Raw genomic sequence first — 16,469 nt, forward strand, 5'->3', positions numbered from 1 at the left:
TTGATCATTCCAGAGATGAGTCAAAATCCTAAACATAATTCATCATTATTCCCAGACCCTTCCCTCTTCTAAACCAAATATAATAGCTTTAAAATTGTTGAATTTATTATATTTTTTTAAAAAAGACAAGCTGCTGTACATGTTGAAATAGCTCAGGCAATAAAGTTCAAGATGGCCATAGTAATTCATAATTTAGAAATAATTTATTTGTAACTGGCCTAGATGGTGTGCATGGCCAGGACGGACCTCCAGTAAGATTCTGGCGTGGTTCTGTCCCCAACTGAAGTAGGGGTAACCTTATAAGCATTCTTGTTCACCTTTGCTGGCACCTTTGACATTAAACAGTGACTTGACTTTAAAGGAGGAAAGATACAAAGGCAGATGTTTTAACATAGATAGGGATTAGGGTTAGGTAACCACCCTTACTGAACAGATATCCTTGGGAGCATTGTTGATCTGGCACTTTGAAGTGCAAAAGAAGTCCCCTAATCCAGCTGAGCAGACCTTTCTCTGCCAGCTCCAGACCCTAAGACTGAGGGAGGGGAGGAGAGGCCAGTCCTTTGTCCATTTCAATGTCATGGGTTCATATGCAATCTTTTTTTTTTCTTTATATATGGAAGTGTTTACTTTCTTGGAATTTATTAAGTCCAGAATAACAAAATCTTGCCCATTTCATTAAAAGTCACTGTGATTCTTCCCGTCACCCAAGTTGATAAGCTCAATGTTAAACTCAATTCTTTGTTCTTCCACCTCCTTCATAATAAATTGTTATATATCTTGCCATTTTTACCTCCACAATATCACTCATCCAACTCCTCCACTTAGTTCTGGTCTTCATCACTTAGTGAGACTAATACATTTGTATTAAATATTACTAATTACATTAGTCTCACTACAGCATTTGTCACCACTTCAGTTTATTTTCTGCTATTGTCTGTTATCTTCTGTAAGCACAGATCTATGTAACTATGTTCAATCTCTGATGGTTCTATTGCTTCTAAGATAGGATGTAAATTCCTGTTTAACTTTTAAAGCCAATCACAACCTGACCTCAACCTCACTTTCCAGTCTTTATATGTGACTTCACTTCTCAAATCTGTGATTTGGCCACCAAATCAATCTATGTAAACAGGATGTCCTAGCTACTGTTTCCACACCTTTATCAACTACTCCCCAAGCCTGGAATATCCTTTCTCTTCTCTTCTACCCCACAGAATCTCTTCATCCAATACAATTCTGCCACTGCCTTCCATTATAGAAAGCCTCTCCTAATTCCTCCCCCTCCAAACTACTATAGCTACCTTCCACAAACTACCCTCAATTTACTACTTGTATTTAACACCCTATTATATACAGGATATATTGAAAGCCTTAATGTGGTTTTTAAACGAGTTTGAAGAGTTTAAAACTATACTAAGACTTTAGGGACTTCCTCTATGCTTATATATACTTAACTCTTCCATTAGAATGTAAGTTCCTTGAGGTAGGGATTGTTTTATTCACTGTCTTTGTATCTGCAGTGCCTAGCATAGTGCTGGGCACTATCATGTATTAAATTTAAACTTGTTAAAATTTTAACTTTTGAATTCACAATACAGATTTAATTTTCATTCTACATATAGATATAATAAAATAGAATTAGTTGCTTAAATTTTCTCTATAAATTGATTTTTTAGCATTAGTATTCAACTTTTCAAAACTATAAATAGCACCTTACGGTCTGCAAAATACTTTGCAAATATCTTAATTCTCACAATCCTGTGAGGTAGGTACTATTATCCCCATTTTATAGGTGAGGAAACCAAGGCACAGACAGGTTAAGTGATTTGTCTGGAGTGATAGCTAATAAATATAAGGCCAGATTTGACCTCGGGGCTTCTTGCTGCTAAGTCCCAGCACTATGCACTGCACCACCAGCTTCCTGTTTTTAAAATTATTTAAAAAAAAAAAAAGAGAGAGAAACTAATCTAGTTTAGAATACATATAAAATTATTATCAGGAATGAGGTAGGTGTTTGGTTTTGAATGTCTGTCTAATCTATCTGCCTTCACCATAACCTTTTCTCCTTTCAGTTATGAAGCAGAACTGAATCCTATAGATCAGAAGGCCAGTGCATTAAAGTTTCAATTGGACAAAAGACCTTTCTTTGAAATGCCTTCACCTCTGGGTGATGTAAATTTGGATGAGTATGAAGATGATGTGGAGATATTATGATTATGACCCAACATAGAAAGACTGCAGCAGGTCTGCTACACCAGAAATGATCAGTGGCTTTGTTTCCAGTCGTAGTTTTTTTGTGGTACAAATTATTTAAAACCTTTTAATTAAGTGCATTTTTATGGAATGATAGTTTTGTATTTATCCAATATTCAAGCTTGTAAAATAATTTATTTTTAGATGGTGCATATCTCCTTAATTGGAATAATTTTGTGTTCTCTAAAGCCTCTGCTATCTTGAGTGAGTATGCACCACCCTTTCCAGTTAATAACATAATATACTGATACCCTGGAGCTGTAAAAGCTGTGAAAAACTACCCATATCCAGGAGTAAGAGGCTCCTTTTATTCAGATCTTTAGTGTTTGCTCCTAAAAGAGGGAAAAATAAATAACATCTTTCTGTAAACCTTATACACCTGGCAAAAAGGAAAAAATATGATGATAGTTTTATTTTTAAAAGCTGTCAATTGACATACTTTAATTTGAAATCTAAGCATTCTGGCCCACACAGGAAATTTTTTCTTAAAGTTTTTTAAAGACTGGTTTTCTCCTGTTTAAATGCAGTTCCTTAAATCAGGTTTACCTTATTGATGTATATCATAAAAGAAGTACTCCTTAACATTTGAAGTTGGTTAGCATTTATACTTGATATTCTGGCTGGATATTTTTGCTCTCTAGAAGGGTTTTTTTCCTTGGCTTTTTAAAAAACATATTAATGTTACTTGATCTGTGATGTGCACTAATATATTGTGGGCATTTAAGGCTTCTATTTCTTCCTCTTTGAAAGGTTAGTTATTGACACATTCCATAAATATATAAACAAAAGTGTCACAGCAGCTTGAATTTCTGCCACCTCACCTGCCTATCTTTATGGCAAGAGAGTGTGTAAAGGATGAGAGATACTTGTTTCAGTTTCATATATCATAAGGTTGTAGTGCCTTGAAATGTACATAACAGTACGCAAAGAATTTGGGTATAGAACGCCTTCAGCAAGTTTATTTGAACGTTTTCATGTAAAATGTACAAAAAAGATGTAAAGTTATTTTTGTTTGCTGTGTAGATCAGTTTAAAAATGTTTAAAAATCATGTTTGTATTTTCAAATAAAGCATTTAAAGATTTTCATCCATGTATCCACTTGTTGTAATATTACCACAGGTATGCCTACATGCAGCAAAGAATTTTACTGTTTCTGGACACATTTCATAGCTTTACATGGAAATATTAACACTGGGTAGAGTTTGACACAATTTTGGGGGAAAACATCTTGGCACCGAAACCAGAATCCTTCATTTTAATTTCCTGTGGAAAACTTTAGATGTTAAACTAGAAGATGGTTACCAGTTTTTGTTACATCTCTGATGATCCTATATGTAACAAACCAACCAAATCAAGTACATAAGGAAAGCATTTACTCTACCACTAACCTCTGGGTTGTACTGACTTCAGGGGCAAAGAGTTGACAAATAAAGATAGTAAATCTTTAGTAGTAAATGCATGTTAAAGCAACAGAAATATAGCCTTTGCAACCATTAGCTGACAATATTCTAAACTACTTTCAAGCTTTTACCACATTTTTTCTCACACCTCAAAAAAATCGCATTTCTCTGAATTTGGTTAAATTTTAAAGTCTCCTCAATATTTCCGTTGCAACTATGTGGACTTAGAAGACAGTCTGAGGATGATTCTATGTCATCCTTTTTTGCTGGCTGACTTTTTTTATTTCAAATATCATGTAGGAATTTTAGAATAGGGCCTAATGTTAAAGCCATTTATTTTCCTTAATTATCTCACAGGATACTTGAAACAAACTTAAATTAAAAAAAAAAAAAAGGTGTATACTTCTCCACATTAACACATATTGTAACTTCAGATAATACTACTATTTACTTGTTCATTAGAAGAACATTTACCAAGGGTAAACTTCATTTTGGAACACACCATTATGAATTATTGTCCTGTACTATTGGCAGGAACTTTATAGTAACCATAAATTGACAAGAAAAGTAACTATGCCACATGGCAACTGTTCAAAAAAATCCATCCAGATCAAACCAATCCACTTATGTTCCTATATGCAAAAGAATAATTCTTGCTTGCTCATCCAACAAAGAGAGGGAAACAATTTCTTTGATCAGAAATATCAAATAACTACATCTTCTAAATTTATTCTCCCTCTGTATCTTCTAAATTTATTCTCCCTATAGTTAAGGCAATGAGTCATATGGTCACTAATCCAGCAGCTGTCTTGTTGCTTTAAATATTACACGTGCGCCATGCGCGGACACACACATACACATTCTTTTTAAAGGGGAGATAGGGATAGGAACACAATACTTTGGCACAATAAACTAAAAAGATAAGGAGGACTCTACAAATGCAGAACACTGTTGTCACACTAACAAAATATATATAAACTATTTCATTTGTATATAAGCTGCTTCCTCACAACTTCTGGGAGTCATATTACAAGTGTATGAAATGGAGTTCAATATCTGGAAATATGCATGGAAGACCTTAATACAACAAGCAGTCATTCATATTTAAGTTCTTCCAGTGTGACAGAAGGACTTTTAAAGAACACGTTACCCTGACCTCCCTAGATTTCCTATCCTTTACTTCAAGAATCCATTATCATCTTATATAAATACTCCCTAGACTGTTGTAAATGGCAACCCTTAATAAATGATCTTTCTAAGTTACTGTGACTGAAATAATTTAAGTCGGCCTATATCTTAATTATAAACTCTTCTGATCTTAGCTAGCTTGGTCCTTGGATGACATACATGTAGTTCATTAAACATACTCAAAAAGTCAAATCAAGGTAGCTTAAGTGTTTCCTCCCTCCTCCCCACCCCCCACTGGTCTGTTATAAGCACCTAGTGTATAATAGGCACTTGATAAATATTTTATGATGATTATAAAACAACTTAATCACCAGAAGATCACAAAAACATGTCTATCATCAACAATAAGAACTGTGGTTTGTTTTGAAAAACAAAGTGCAGAGGCAGTCATGTCTTGCTTTTCCATCAAATAAAGAGTGAAAATGTAAATGAAACACTGTTTGACCTCAGAGTTCACAAGTAAAATGTGAAGAAAAAAACAGACAAACCCTGCCCTGGATACTTCCTGAAGAAATCCTTCCAGCTGAAATTTCAGGCATGAGTCAGAGTTCTCTCTCACCTAAAATACTTCATTCTTCTTTGTGTGCATGCTGTATAACATGGGGGTAAAATAGAAACTCCTTGAGTGTAGCATTGCTTTCATTTTTATCTGGTTCAAGTTATTTATACAAAGGTAACAAATAAATATTGAATTGAAACCACCATAAGTTTTCCTATACACAATGGTAAGAAGGCAAATTTCTGGTTTTGTTTTCCTTCAAAAATAGTTAATCTAATATTTATTAATTTAAAGAATGAAAAGAGGAGACGGAAATAGATAATCTTTCCTTTAGGTTGTCATTCTGAATTCCACCTATTGAATGACATTTAATAATAGTAACCAATACCTTATTGTTAAAAAGGGGAATTTTGCTTAATAAATGTGATTTCTGAATAACATTCTTAATATATAACCAATATCTTCTGTATTTGTTATAAATACCCATAAAAACAGTAACATTATTCCATTTATCACCCATGGTACTGTTCTGTCAAGATGTCATTTCAACTTATGTTTTCACTGAAAAAATAAACTTTAGGCACATTTTATGCCTGTACATAAAATAAGCCAAGGTAGGTGAAAGGCTACCTTGGAGTAAATTCGGAGGGAATTTACTTTTCTTTGGACCTGAAACTTTTAAAAGCCCAAAGAGCACAATGGTCCAGGATACAGGGACAGTCCCACTTCATAAAGTTGCTGTTTCCATTTGTACACATGAAAATCTGAAAAAATCAAAATGTTTTGGTTGTTTCCCAAAAAAGAGCAGTTTTTGATCTTCACCATTTTCAGCTTTTTCACAAGTTTCCCTACAAAAAAAAAAAAAAAAAAAAAAGATTAAGATAAAGTAAACAGTCAAATTAAAGTCTTTACAAAATGAAAATAAACCTCATTTTATTGTGGTCCATGTTGCAAGATCAGATTACAGGTGACCCCACTACATTAAAAGTACCCAGTATTTATAGGAATTAATTAACTTTGCTTAGAACCCAGGATGGACCCATATCATACCAAACTTTGAACCTAATAAAGTATAATATTACAATGTAATCTCACCTTAGACAACTGTATATATGAATGTTTATATATGCTAACATTATCAGTAAGTTTATTTTTTTAATTAGTAAGATTATTAATAATGCCATTAATAAGATTATTTTTTATCAGCAGCGAAACCCTGTAGGTTTCTGACAACATAATTAAAAAAGTTTTAAAAAAAATCTAACTTAAGGAACCTCCTAGATAATGACAGAAATAACTTCCATTATTCTGCTATACTTCAGAAACTACCTTTCTGAATGCTGATGTCAGGATTTGTCAGCATATGTAACCCCAGACTTAAATGGATCTCTGGTATCAGCGGTGTAGATACTCCTCCTGATTATACAAATTCATATATACCTGCTCATCCTGTGCTCATGTTTTTGTCTATGTTCTCTTATATTTTTATTGTGTGTAGGGGGGAGGAAGAGGGAAATTCTTTGCGTTTTCCTGATACTGTGAAAATGCCAGCAGAACACATCAGTCATCTGGTTCTTGCCATGTCCCTAGCAGCTATATATGGTCTTTTTCAAATATAAATTTTTTGATGACATTGTTCACTAGTTTTTATATACAATAGCCTATTCACATCTAACATAAGCCTCTTCACTGTCTCCTAAGTAATATTCATTTTAATTTTTCATAAAATAATTTTTCTTGACTCCCAATCAAACAAAATACAGTATAACGAAACTCTTAAAATGTTTAACATATGTTTCTAGGAGAAGTCTGAGATCAATAAAAGAATTTTGAAATTTCCTTAATGAACGCAATCCACCTTGACATGGTTCAAGACACATCCTGATGAACAAGATTATGACACCTGGTTCAACAAAGATAATAGGAATACCTGTAAGACCTCAATGTAGGACAAGGGATTTACACTTTTTTTCTATCATCAACTACATTAGCAGTAGAAAAACCCAAACACCTTTTCTCAGAATAATGTTTTTAAATGTATAAAAAACAGGATTACAAAACAAATTAATCTTAAATTAATTAATGTATTACATATTTCAATCATTTTTCTAAAGCTTATGGTTTGCAGCTTATGAATACCTGCCTAGGACAATGAAAACCTTTCACAAGCATATTATCTTTCAGCAAGTCAAAAACACAACTTTCTCTTCTCTCTCCAATCTACTCCTCCTCTGAGCTTGGTGATGCTTGTCAAGGATACCACCATCCATTCAGCTTGCAATGTCAGAGTCATTCTTGACTGTTCACTCCCTTTCACCCTAAGAATCTAATAGGATGTCAAATCCTGTTGATGCTACCTATACATGTCTCACAAATCCCTTTCTCTCCACTCACACAATCACCAAGGACTTATCACTCCTTTCATGCATTATAATTAATACATGAACCTCCTAACTTGTTTCTCTGACTTCACATGGCTCCCAGTTACTTCTAGGTTAAAACACAAACTCTTCTGTTGGATGTTTAAAACCCTTCAGAACTTGGCTACTTTTTAAAATTTATAATTTATGCCCTCTACTGTTGGTCACACATGACCCTCAACATCCCATCTCTGCACTAAGGCATAAGCTGCCCCTCATGCCTGGAATAGATTCCAGTTTCACCTCTCTTTCAAAGAACTCATAGTTTCCTTCACAGGTCAACTCAAAATCCCTCTTCTACATAAAACCTTTTGTGATCCTGCCAGTACCCCCCTCTCCAAAAACAAAACAAACAAAAAAAAAAAAAAACCAAACTTGAGTTTCTTTTCTATGTATACATAGATGTATATATGTGTATATCTCCTGCTTACAGAGAATGTGATATTTTCTTGACAAATTACCAATTATTTCACAATCATCTGTTTATGTGTAATCAGATAATTGATTCATTTGTGGACAATCATAGGTCAAATTAAATATGAAATTTGAAAAAAGGATAAAAATGAGAACTATTTCATGCAGTTACATCTGCTGCAAGCCTAACTTATTTTGAAAAATTTTCAAATCTGAAAAGTGGGAAATGAATTAAACCCATTGAAAATAATTATTAATATTTTTTAGTGAAGTTCACCTTATGCAAAATAAATTGGAATTATCTAGCACTAACTTTACATCCTTGTCATGGAGACAGACATGACAAAGCAGAATAACATTGACTTAGTTTTCAATTCACCTTTTATGAAGGTCTTCAAAAAATCTGGGGAGAGATGCTATATTATCAGTGTTTCACAGAGGAGGAAACTGAGGCAAAAAGACATCTTAAGTGACTTGTTCAAGATCACAAAACTAAGGCTAGATTTGAACTCTGTTCTTCCTGACTCCAGGCCTAGCAAACTGTTATCAAGTTGCCTCTATGTACATTATATAGTTTATTAGGCATACCAGTAAACTGGAAATACTGATAACTTTCTAAGTTTTCATTAAAAAAAAAAATCACGTACCACTACACACCTGTCAGACTGGCTAGAATGACTGGGAAAGATAATGCGGAATGTTGGAGGGGATGTGGGAAAACAGGGACACTGATACATTGTTGGTGGAATTGTGAACACATCCAACCATTCTGGAGAGCAATTGGGAATTATGCTCAAAAAGTTATCAAACTATGCATACCCTTTGATCTAGCAGTGTTACTACTGGGCTTATATCCCAAAGAGATCATAAAGAAGAGAAAGGGATCTGTATGTGCACGAATGTTTGTGGCAGCCCTCTTTGTAGTGGCCAGAAACTGGAAATTGAGTAGATGCCCATCAATTGGAGAATGGCTGAATAAATTGTGGTACATGAATATTATGGAATATTATTGTTTGGTAAGAAATGACCAACAGGATGATTTCAGAAAGGCCTGGAGAGAATTACATGAATCGATGCTGAGAGAAACGAGCAGGACCAGGAGATCATTATATATTTTAACAACAATACTATATGATGACCAATTCTGATGGACCTGGCCATCCTCAGCAATGAGATGAACCAAACCAGTTCTAATGGAGCAGTAATGAACTGAACCAGCTACTCCCGGCAAAAGAACTCTAGGAGATGACTAAGAACCATTACATTGAATTCCCAATCCCTATATTTTTGCCTGCCTGTATTTTGGATTTCCTTCACAGGCTAATTGTACAATATTTCAGAGTCCGATTCTTTTTGTACAGCAAAATAATGGTTTGGTCATGTATACTTATTGTGTATCTAATTTATACTTTAATATATTTAACATCTACTGGTCATCCTGCCATCTAGGGGAGGGGATGGGGGGAAAGAGGGGAAAAATTGGAACAAAAGGTTTGGCAATTGTCAATGCTATAAAACTATCCATACATATAACTTGTAAATAAAAAGCTATTAAAAAAAAATCATGGATCACCTCTATAAGATCAGACATTAGAAGATTTTTGTGGAGTTGAAATGTTCTGCTTCCTTACTAAATTAAGATATCCCTTCTTCTATTATCACATTATGCATCCATGCATGGCTCAGGAACCAGAGCTCCTTTTCTTTCTAGTAATTTTTCCTAAGAAATGTCTATAATCAAGGACTTAAAAGGAGCATAGGAGAACTAGGAGTAAAGGTACAAATCCATAAAAAAACAAATAAAGCCTTAAAAGATTCATTGACCTACTGTGACCTTGACAGAATAGGGAGCCAGCTGGAAAGGTGCCACTTGGAAGGTAAGGCAGAGAATTGAAAAAGTAAGACATGACAGCCAAGTCCCACAAACTTCAAAATCTCATAGAATACGATTAGCCTTTGAAAAGTTCATAAACCTCACTAGTTACCTCATCTATTTCAACAACATCAATATCTTCATTGAGGTCCTCTGTTTCTTCTTCATGCAGGCTTTCAGGTGAGTCTCCCATCCTGCAAAAATGCAACACTTTGATTTCAGACTATGACCTGTATCTAGGTCATTTTCTTCTCTGCTACAAAATGAAGCAATAAAAACCTTGGAATATTAGAAGTTTAGCATAAATATATATATATATATGTGTGTGTGTGTGTGTGTATATATATATATATACACACACACACACACACACACACACACATATATATATATATATATTTTTTTTTAAGGAGAAAAGCATGTCTGGATTTTTTTTTTTATGCTACAGTATTTCAACTGTGAATTCTGAACCACTACATAAATTGCAATTCAATGAAATATCTAGAGAATTAGTGGTATTTCAAGGTTCCCTTTTCTCTTCCTGGTTCTATGGGTATGGTTTTCGTTGGTGCTAAGGACAAAATGCTAAGCGTTTAATGTTAAATTTTCTAATGCTGCCAAAGAAGTCAGCCAGCATCACTGACTCCTTTTTCCTATCTTAGCCAGCATCACACAAAAACAAGTGTATTGGCTAGGGATACCAAAAGCTCCATTTAAACAACATACTGCCCAGCAGCTAGACACTCCAAATAATTCCAGCAGCCAAAGATTTCTCATCTGATCTAAGTATCCTCATCACCCACCACAAGTTAGGAAGAAAGAATTCTCCTGGTTGGCCCCACAATTTGAGCTTTTATCTTAGGCCAATAAAGTGAACTATAGCTTAATGCCTCAATATTAAGTAGAAAATGGAATATAGATGAATTGAAAGTTCTAGGAATGCACTCAGTGACTTCTGAAAAAAGTTTCAAAGTAGTAAATACAATTTTTTAAACTTAAATATGAAGCAAGTAAAAAAAAACCTTTTTCTAATGGCTCATTTCCTTTGCTTCTCTCCCCATGAAGGCTTTCCCACAATTAATAAGGCCTCAAACATAGGTCACTCTAAGATACTCTATATGCTGCTTTACAGTAAGGTTCCAATAAAGATATTAAGGAAAGATAGGTTTAACTTTGGGAACAATGTTTCCAGTGACTAAGTAATTGACTAAACAGTTCAGGCTGCTCAGGTGATCCCTGATCTTGATTGTTAAATCTATAAAACAATTTTTATTTTAGGCTTTTTTACAGTCTGATTCAAAAGAGACCAAATCGACTTACTCCTAAAAGCTGTAGGGAATCAGATTTCACTTTACTATTAAGGATTTATATTTTTCAGTTCCAGAAGCTGTCAAAAAAAACAAAAAAAAAAAACAACAACTAGCTATCTTGTGAGGAGGCAGACTAAAAGAGTTTAAGTAGTGGTTATTCTATTAAAAAAAATTTCTACAAAAATTAGGAAACTGGACTGGATTAATTCTAATATCCCTTGGCTAATCCCAAGAATCTATGCATCATAGATTCTTGCTTTGTGCTCAAGTCCTGCAAGCCTGTTAGCAAGGTAGATGGTCTGGTTTATGTAGGAGCTCTTACTTTATTGCCCTCTCCATCAATATAACTGAGAGGATATTTTATCATTATATAACAAACAAAAAATATAATTATTATAATATATAATTACACACACACACACACATCCCTGTGGTCAATGGATTATTTTCTAAAAACTAAAAAACACTTTGAAGAGGACTGTATTCTTTTTCACTCAGAAGCTGGGCTAATGCACTGATTCAGCATATTTCCCACCCTTAAACCAAAAGGTCCAAATCAGCATGGTAAAAGGAAAGTCATTTGGGGTGAATCGTCCCCAATACCTGGGTGCTATATCTTGTTCTGTGGGGCCTGGCTCGTCCACAATGTCTTCCGATGTCACTGTTTTACTTTTCCATGAGAAATAAGAGAGCTGTGAATCTGACTGTAAATCCATTGTTTGCCTTGAACTTCCAGGAAGTGAAATATCCATAATACTTCCTATAAACAAGTAGAAAGAAAGGAAATGTCAAAGATAGAAAAAAACAAAGTAAAATGGAACTTTCAAAGCCAAGCAAATTGGAAATGGTTAAAGTGTGGCTTCCTAGCGATAAAGTAAAGCAACTTGGCTCAACACAGTTAAAACAGAAAAAGTTAATTAGGCTTTTCACAGGATTGCCATTTGACCTTTACCCTCAAACTACTAAATTTTCATTACTGTATCTTCAATTGGGATGTACTAAGTAAAAGGAAAGTCTCCAAAATTAACTGGAGATAAGGGAAGCCAGGACACAGGATTCTGTTATAACAGAATTATGCCTAACCTCCCTATGACTTTCATGAAGAAATAAGTAAGGAAGTTGTATTACAACAATATTATGCCTTTTATTTTTAGGAAATAAAACTGTCCCTAAACAAGGAAGAGAGTTTACCATGCCAAAAGTCTGGGCCTGCGAAGAAAACTGACATATATTGGGAATATAATATGCAATGGCCCTGATCAGGATAGACTAGCTTTTGTCTCAATGATATTTTAAATTTCCTCCAACTTTAACTGGATCTGGGCAGGTTCGTAGTCACCTAGTATAAGATATCCAGAAAACCAAGGGGCTGAACCTTCTTGTTCAGACTTCTGATTGTAGATCAACAGAATGACCAACACCAGGCACAGAAGAGCTACCCACAGTCAAATCAAAGCTGTGCCCCTTTTTCTTGCTATGAATGTTCTTCCCCTGCTAGGGCAAAAATAACATTTAAAAACCTTTAAGTATCTCATTTTGTTCCAGTCTCAGACCAGTTCAAACCTCCTGACTACCCTGGTCCACTCTAACTATAACAACAGAGAAAATCAAATCCTTGTTAAAAGAAAACAATCTTGCTGATACCAAGGCACAAAGGAAAAAATTCAACTATTAATTTCTTTAAAATTCAAAAAAAGACTGATATCATAAGGATGTCTCTGATAAGAAGAAAATTCCCACATATAACAAAAAAAATTATTAGCAGCTCTCTAAGTCGTGGTAAAGCATTTGAAGCAATATAGATGCTCATCTCCTGGAGAACAGCTAAACAAACCATAGTTAGTGAAAGAAATGGAATATATACTATAAGAAATTACCATTATGATGAATACAGCATCATGGAAATGTCTCTGCAATCTGATTTAGAAGAGGCAACAAAATTATATGTGCAATAACTACAGCAATATAAACAGAAGAATCAAAACCAAAAAATAATCAAAATGATTATTTCATACATCAATAGTTAAGTGGTCAAAGGATGTGAACAAATATTTCTTAAAAGAACTGCAAAATATTCACAACCATATGGTCCAAGTTATGAATAATAAGAAAAATGAAATTCCCAAATAATTCAAGTTTCACTTCACACCCTGCAAATCTGGCAAAAATGACAAATGATACTGATAAAGTCTTTGTTGGAGGGGTTATGGAATGACAGGCATGCTAATAACACATTGCTGGTAGAGCTATAAAATGGTTGCAACCATTTTGGAGAGTTATTTAGAATTATACAAAGTGACTTAAATGTCCATAACCTTTCAATCAAAGACTCCATTAGAAGGCTTCTATACCAAGAAGAAAGCTGCAAATATTCTAAAATATTTACAGGAGTAGTTTCAATGATGGCAAAGAATTATATAAACATCCATTGGAGAATGTCTAAATAAACTGTGATACATAAAATGTAATGGCTTTTTACTGTGCTGTAACAAATGGCATATATGAACACAAAGAAGAATGGAAATCTCTATATGAAATGATGCACAGCAAAAAGTAAGCAGAGCCAAGAAAACAATATATATCAAAACTACAATTATACAAATGGAAATAATAATAATATAATATAATATAATGATACACCAAAAATTTATAGGTAAATGTAACAGAATTATAAAAATCGAGCCAAATTGGAATTAAGAATTATGAAAAGATATCCTCAACGTATCCCTTCATGAAAATGGAAGATCCATAAATGCAATCTTTTTACAAAGGTGTCAGTGAGTGAAATGGCCATAACTCTGTTAATAATGCAAAATCAGGAAAACAAGAATTAAGGGGCCAAGGATGAGTTAAAAAAAAGTCATGGTGTCCCTGACTACTAGAAGGAACTCTTATTTGGGTCTATAGAAAAATAATTACATTCTTATTTGAGTTCTGAGTTTGGGTAAATACATAAATGACTTCCAAGTCTGAAACATTAGGCAATATATTTCAGGATACTACTAGAACTATAATTCTAACATAGAACCAGAATAGCTGGTGGATATCTGACATTCTCTGTTCTCACCCTCTGATGTAATCTATTCATACTTATAGACAAAAAGTGCAAGCAAACAACAGGACAAGTGTCTTGTGAGTAAGCTTGAGAATAACTTAGCTCTATAAATAATCTGACTTTTAAAAGGTGAACATTTGTTCTTCAGAACTTAAGTTTATTAAAGGTTGAGTTGTTATATTCCCCCAAGGCAATATAACCCACAGTACTCATATTAAATTTGAAAAAGCCCATTATCAATAAACAAGGTCTAAAATACATGTTGATTATGGACCAAATTTATTAAGTTGCTTATCCAACTGCCTACTTATCTGGGCAGCATTCTTCATCCACTATGTTTTTCCTATGTAGATAGTTAGACTAAACTCTTTTGAATGGTTATTGTGCTTATTTAGGAGGCTGTATAATATTTCAGGATTTCATGAAGTCAGCATGTCATACACAATAATATCTAAAAGATTATTGTGGAAATCTTACATGACAGTAATAAATAACTTCAAGAAATATAAATCTTCCTACTTAATGCTTCAGTTAATATAATGATTAAATACAGAAAATTAATAATGAACCAGTCATCAAAGTTATCACTTCAAGAAATCCAGATTTTTATATATGCAGACTCTTCCATGAGTCCTATATGGTTGCAATTTCTGGAATATCAGTCTCTGAAGAATTAATGTAGCAGGTCTCTCAAAATACTAGTTACTACAAAAATATAAGGTAAAACAACTTTTGAGGTTCCACCTCAGACCTATGAAATTAGAAAAACTGATAATCAAAGGAAAAAGAAAAATGTTGGATACTACATAACTGTTGGGTACTACATTACATAAAAATGGTAATACTGATGGGACAATTGGTAGAACTGAATTGTTACTGTTACTGTTATCCTAGAAAGCAATTTGAAACTGTCAACCAAAATTTACTAAGCTGTATATATCTTTTAATATAACATTACCACTATATCATATAAAATACAAATTCCAAAAAAAGAAGACATATATATACAAAAAACATTTACAGCAGCTTTCTTTATGGTGGCAAGGAACCAGCAACTAAGAGAGTACCCATAAATTGGGGAATAACGAAACAAATTATAGCATAAGAATATAATGGAATACTACTGAACCAAAAGAAATAATGAAGGGAATGGTTTTAAAGAAAACTGAAAAAACTTGAATGAACTGAGATACAGAATGAAGTAATAACAAAGAGAAGAATTTATACATCAAAAACACTGATCAACCACAATTTTCAGAGAATTCATGATGAAACACGCTACCTTCCTGACAGAAGGGTGACAGATTTAAGAGGAAGACTGAATATATGTATTATCTAGCACATGTACTGATATTTGCAGAATGTCAGTAAATCTAAAAGACAGTCATCAGCATGTTACATAGAATCATGTGGAGGAGTCACACAGGATAAGAAGGTATGGGCAGATTATCATATGCATTGGTGGAGGCAGTATCTATAATAATAAAACTGCAGACTTACTGCAATGGGTATCAATTCAGCAGACTATGATATTACAATAATAGCAATCATATGGTATCTTTGGAAGATTCTACATGCAAAAAAAATCCTAAAATTGAAAGAGATACTCTGATGACTACTTTATAATTAATTTCACTGATACTAACCTGACCTCAATGATTTAGGAACCTGGGGGGCATTAAAGATTGTGATATTTTATTATGTACATTATAATTTACACAATGTTTGTGTGATTAGTTCACTTAATCCATATACTATCCCTAAGAAATAAGCAATACTGACATCAGGTAAAAAAAAAGCTCAGAGACTTACCCCAACATCTACACAGTTACTTAAGTGATAAAGCCAGGTCTTCAACTTCTAAATTTTAAATACCTCACTTTGTCCTGCTCAGAATATTTTAAAATATGTCTGACATAAAGGGTGGTTGAGAAGTACTCACCAAATTAGTTATGTTTTAAAAATAAGTTAATATGAACAAAATTAAAATTAAATACAAACCTTACTCTTTGTTATATAAAGAGTAAATATTTTAATATAAAGAAACCAAGGTCAGT

General features: G+C 33.6%; 2 protein-coding genes across 6 annotated transcripts in view; one reads left to right on the forward strand and one right to left on the reverse strand.

Moving 5' to 3' along the window:
* PPP2R3B (protein phosphatase 2 regulatory subunit B''beta) overlaps positions 1-3,339 on the forward strand; it is a 109,844-nt gene extending 106,505 nt beyond the window's left edge. For 2 of the 3 annotated variants that reach the window (XM_051984614.1, XM_051984617.1), the window contains exon 13: positions 2,073-3,339. In XM_051984614.1, the coding sequence (XP_051840574.1) occupies positions 2,073-2,214 (142 nt within the window). In that variant the 3' untranslated portion in view covers positions 2,215-3,339. The remainder of the gene's footprint in view (positions 1-2,072) is intronic. The other variant, XM_051984615.1, reaches the window with a different exon arrangement.
* Positions 3,298-16,469, reverse strand: part of LOC127553697 (cohesin subunit SA-2-like) — a 121,780-nt gene continuing 108,608 nt past the window's right edge. For all 3 annotated transcript variants that reach the window (XM_051984610.1, XM_051984611.1, XM_051984609.1), the window contains exons 32-34: positions 11,961-12,117; positions 10,160-10,241; positions 3,298-6,188 (exon numbers count right to left, since the gene is read on the reverse strand). In XM_051984610.1, coding sequence (XP_051840570.1) covers positions 6,177-6,188; positions 10,160-10,241; positions 11,961-12,117 — 251 coding nt within the window. In that variant the 3' untranslated portion in view covers positions 3,298-6,176. The remainder of the gene's footprint in view (positions 6,189-10,159; positions 10,242-11,960; positions 12,118-16,469) is intronic.

This window comes from Antechinus flavipes, chromosome 3 (genome assembly GCF_016432865.1).
Source record: "Antechinus flavipes isolate AdamAnt ecotype Samford, QLD, Australia chromosome 3, AdamAnt_v2, whole genome shotgun sequence".
Taxonomy (NCBI): domain Eukaryota; kingdom Metazoa; phylum Chordata; class Mammalia; order Dasyuromorphia; family Dasyuridae; genus Antechinus; species Antechinus flavipes.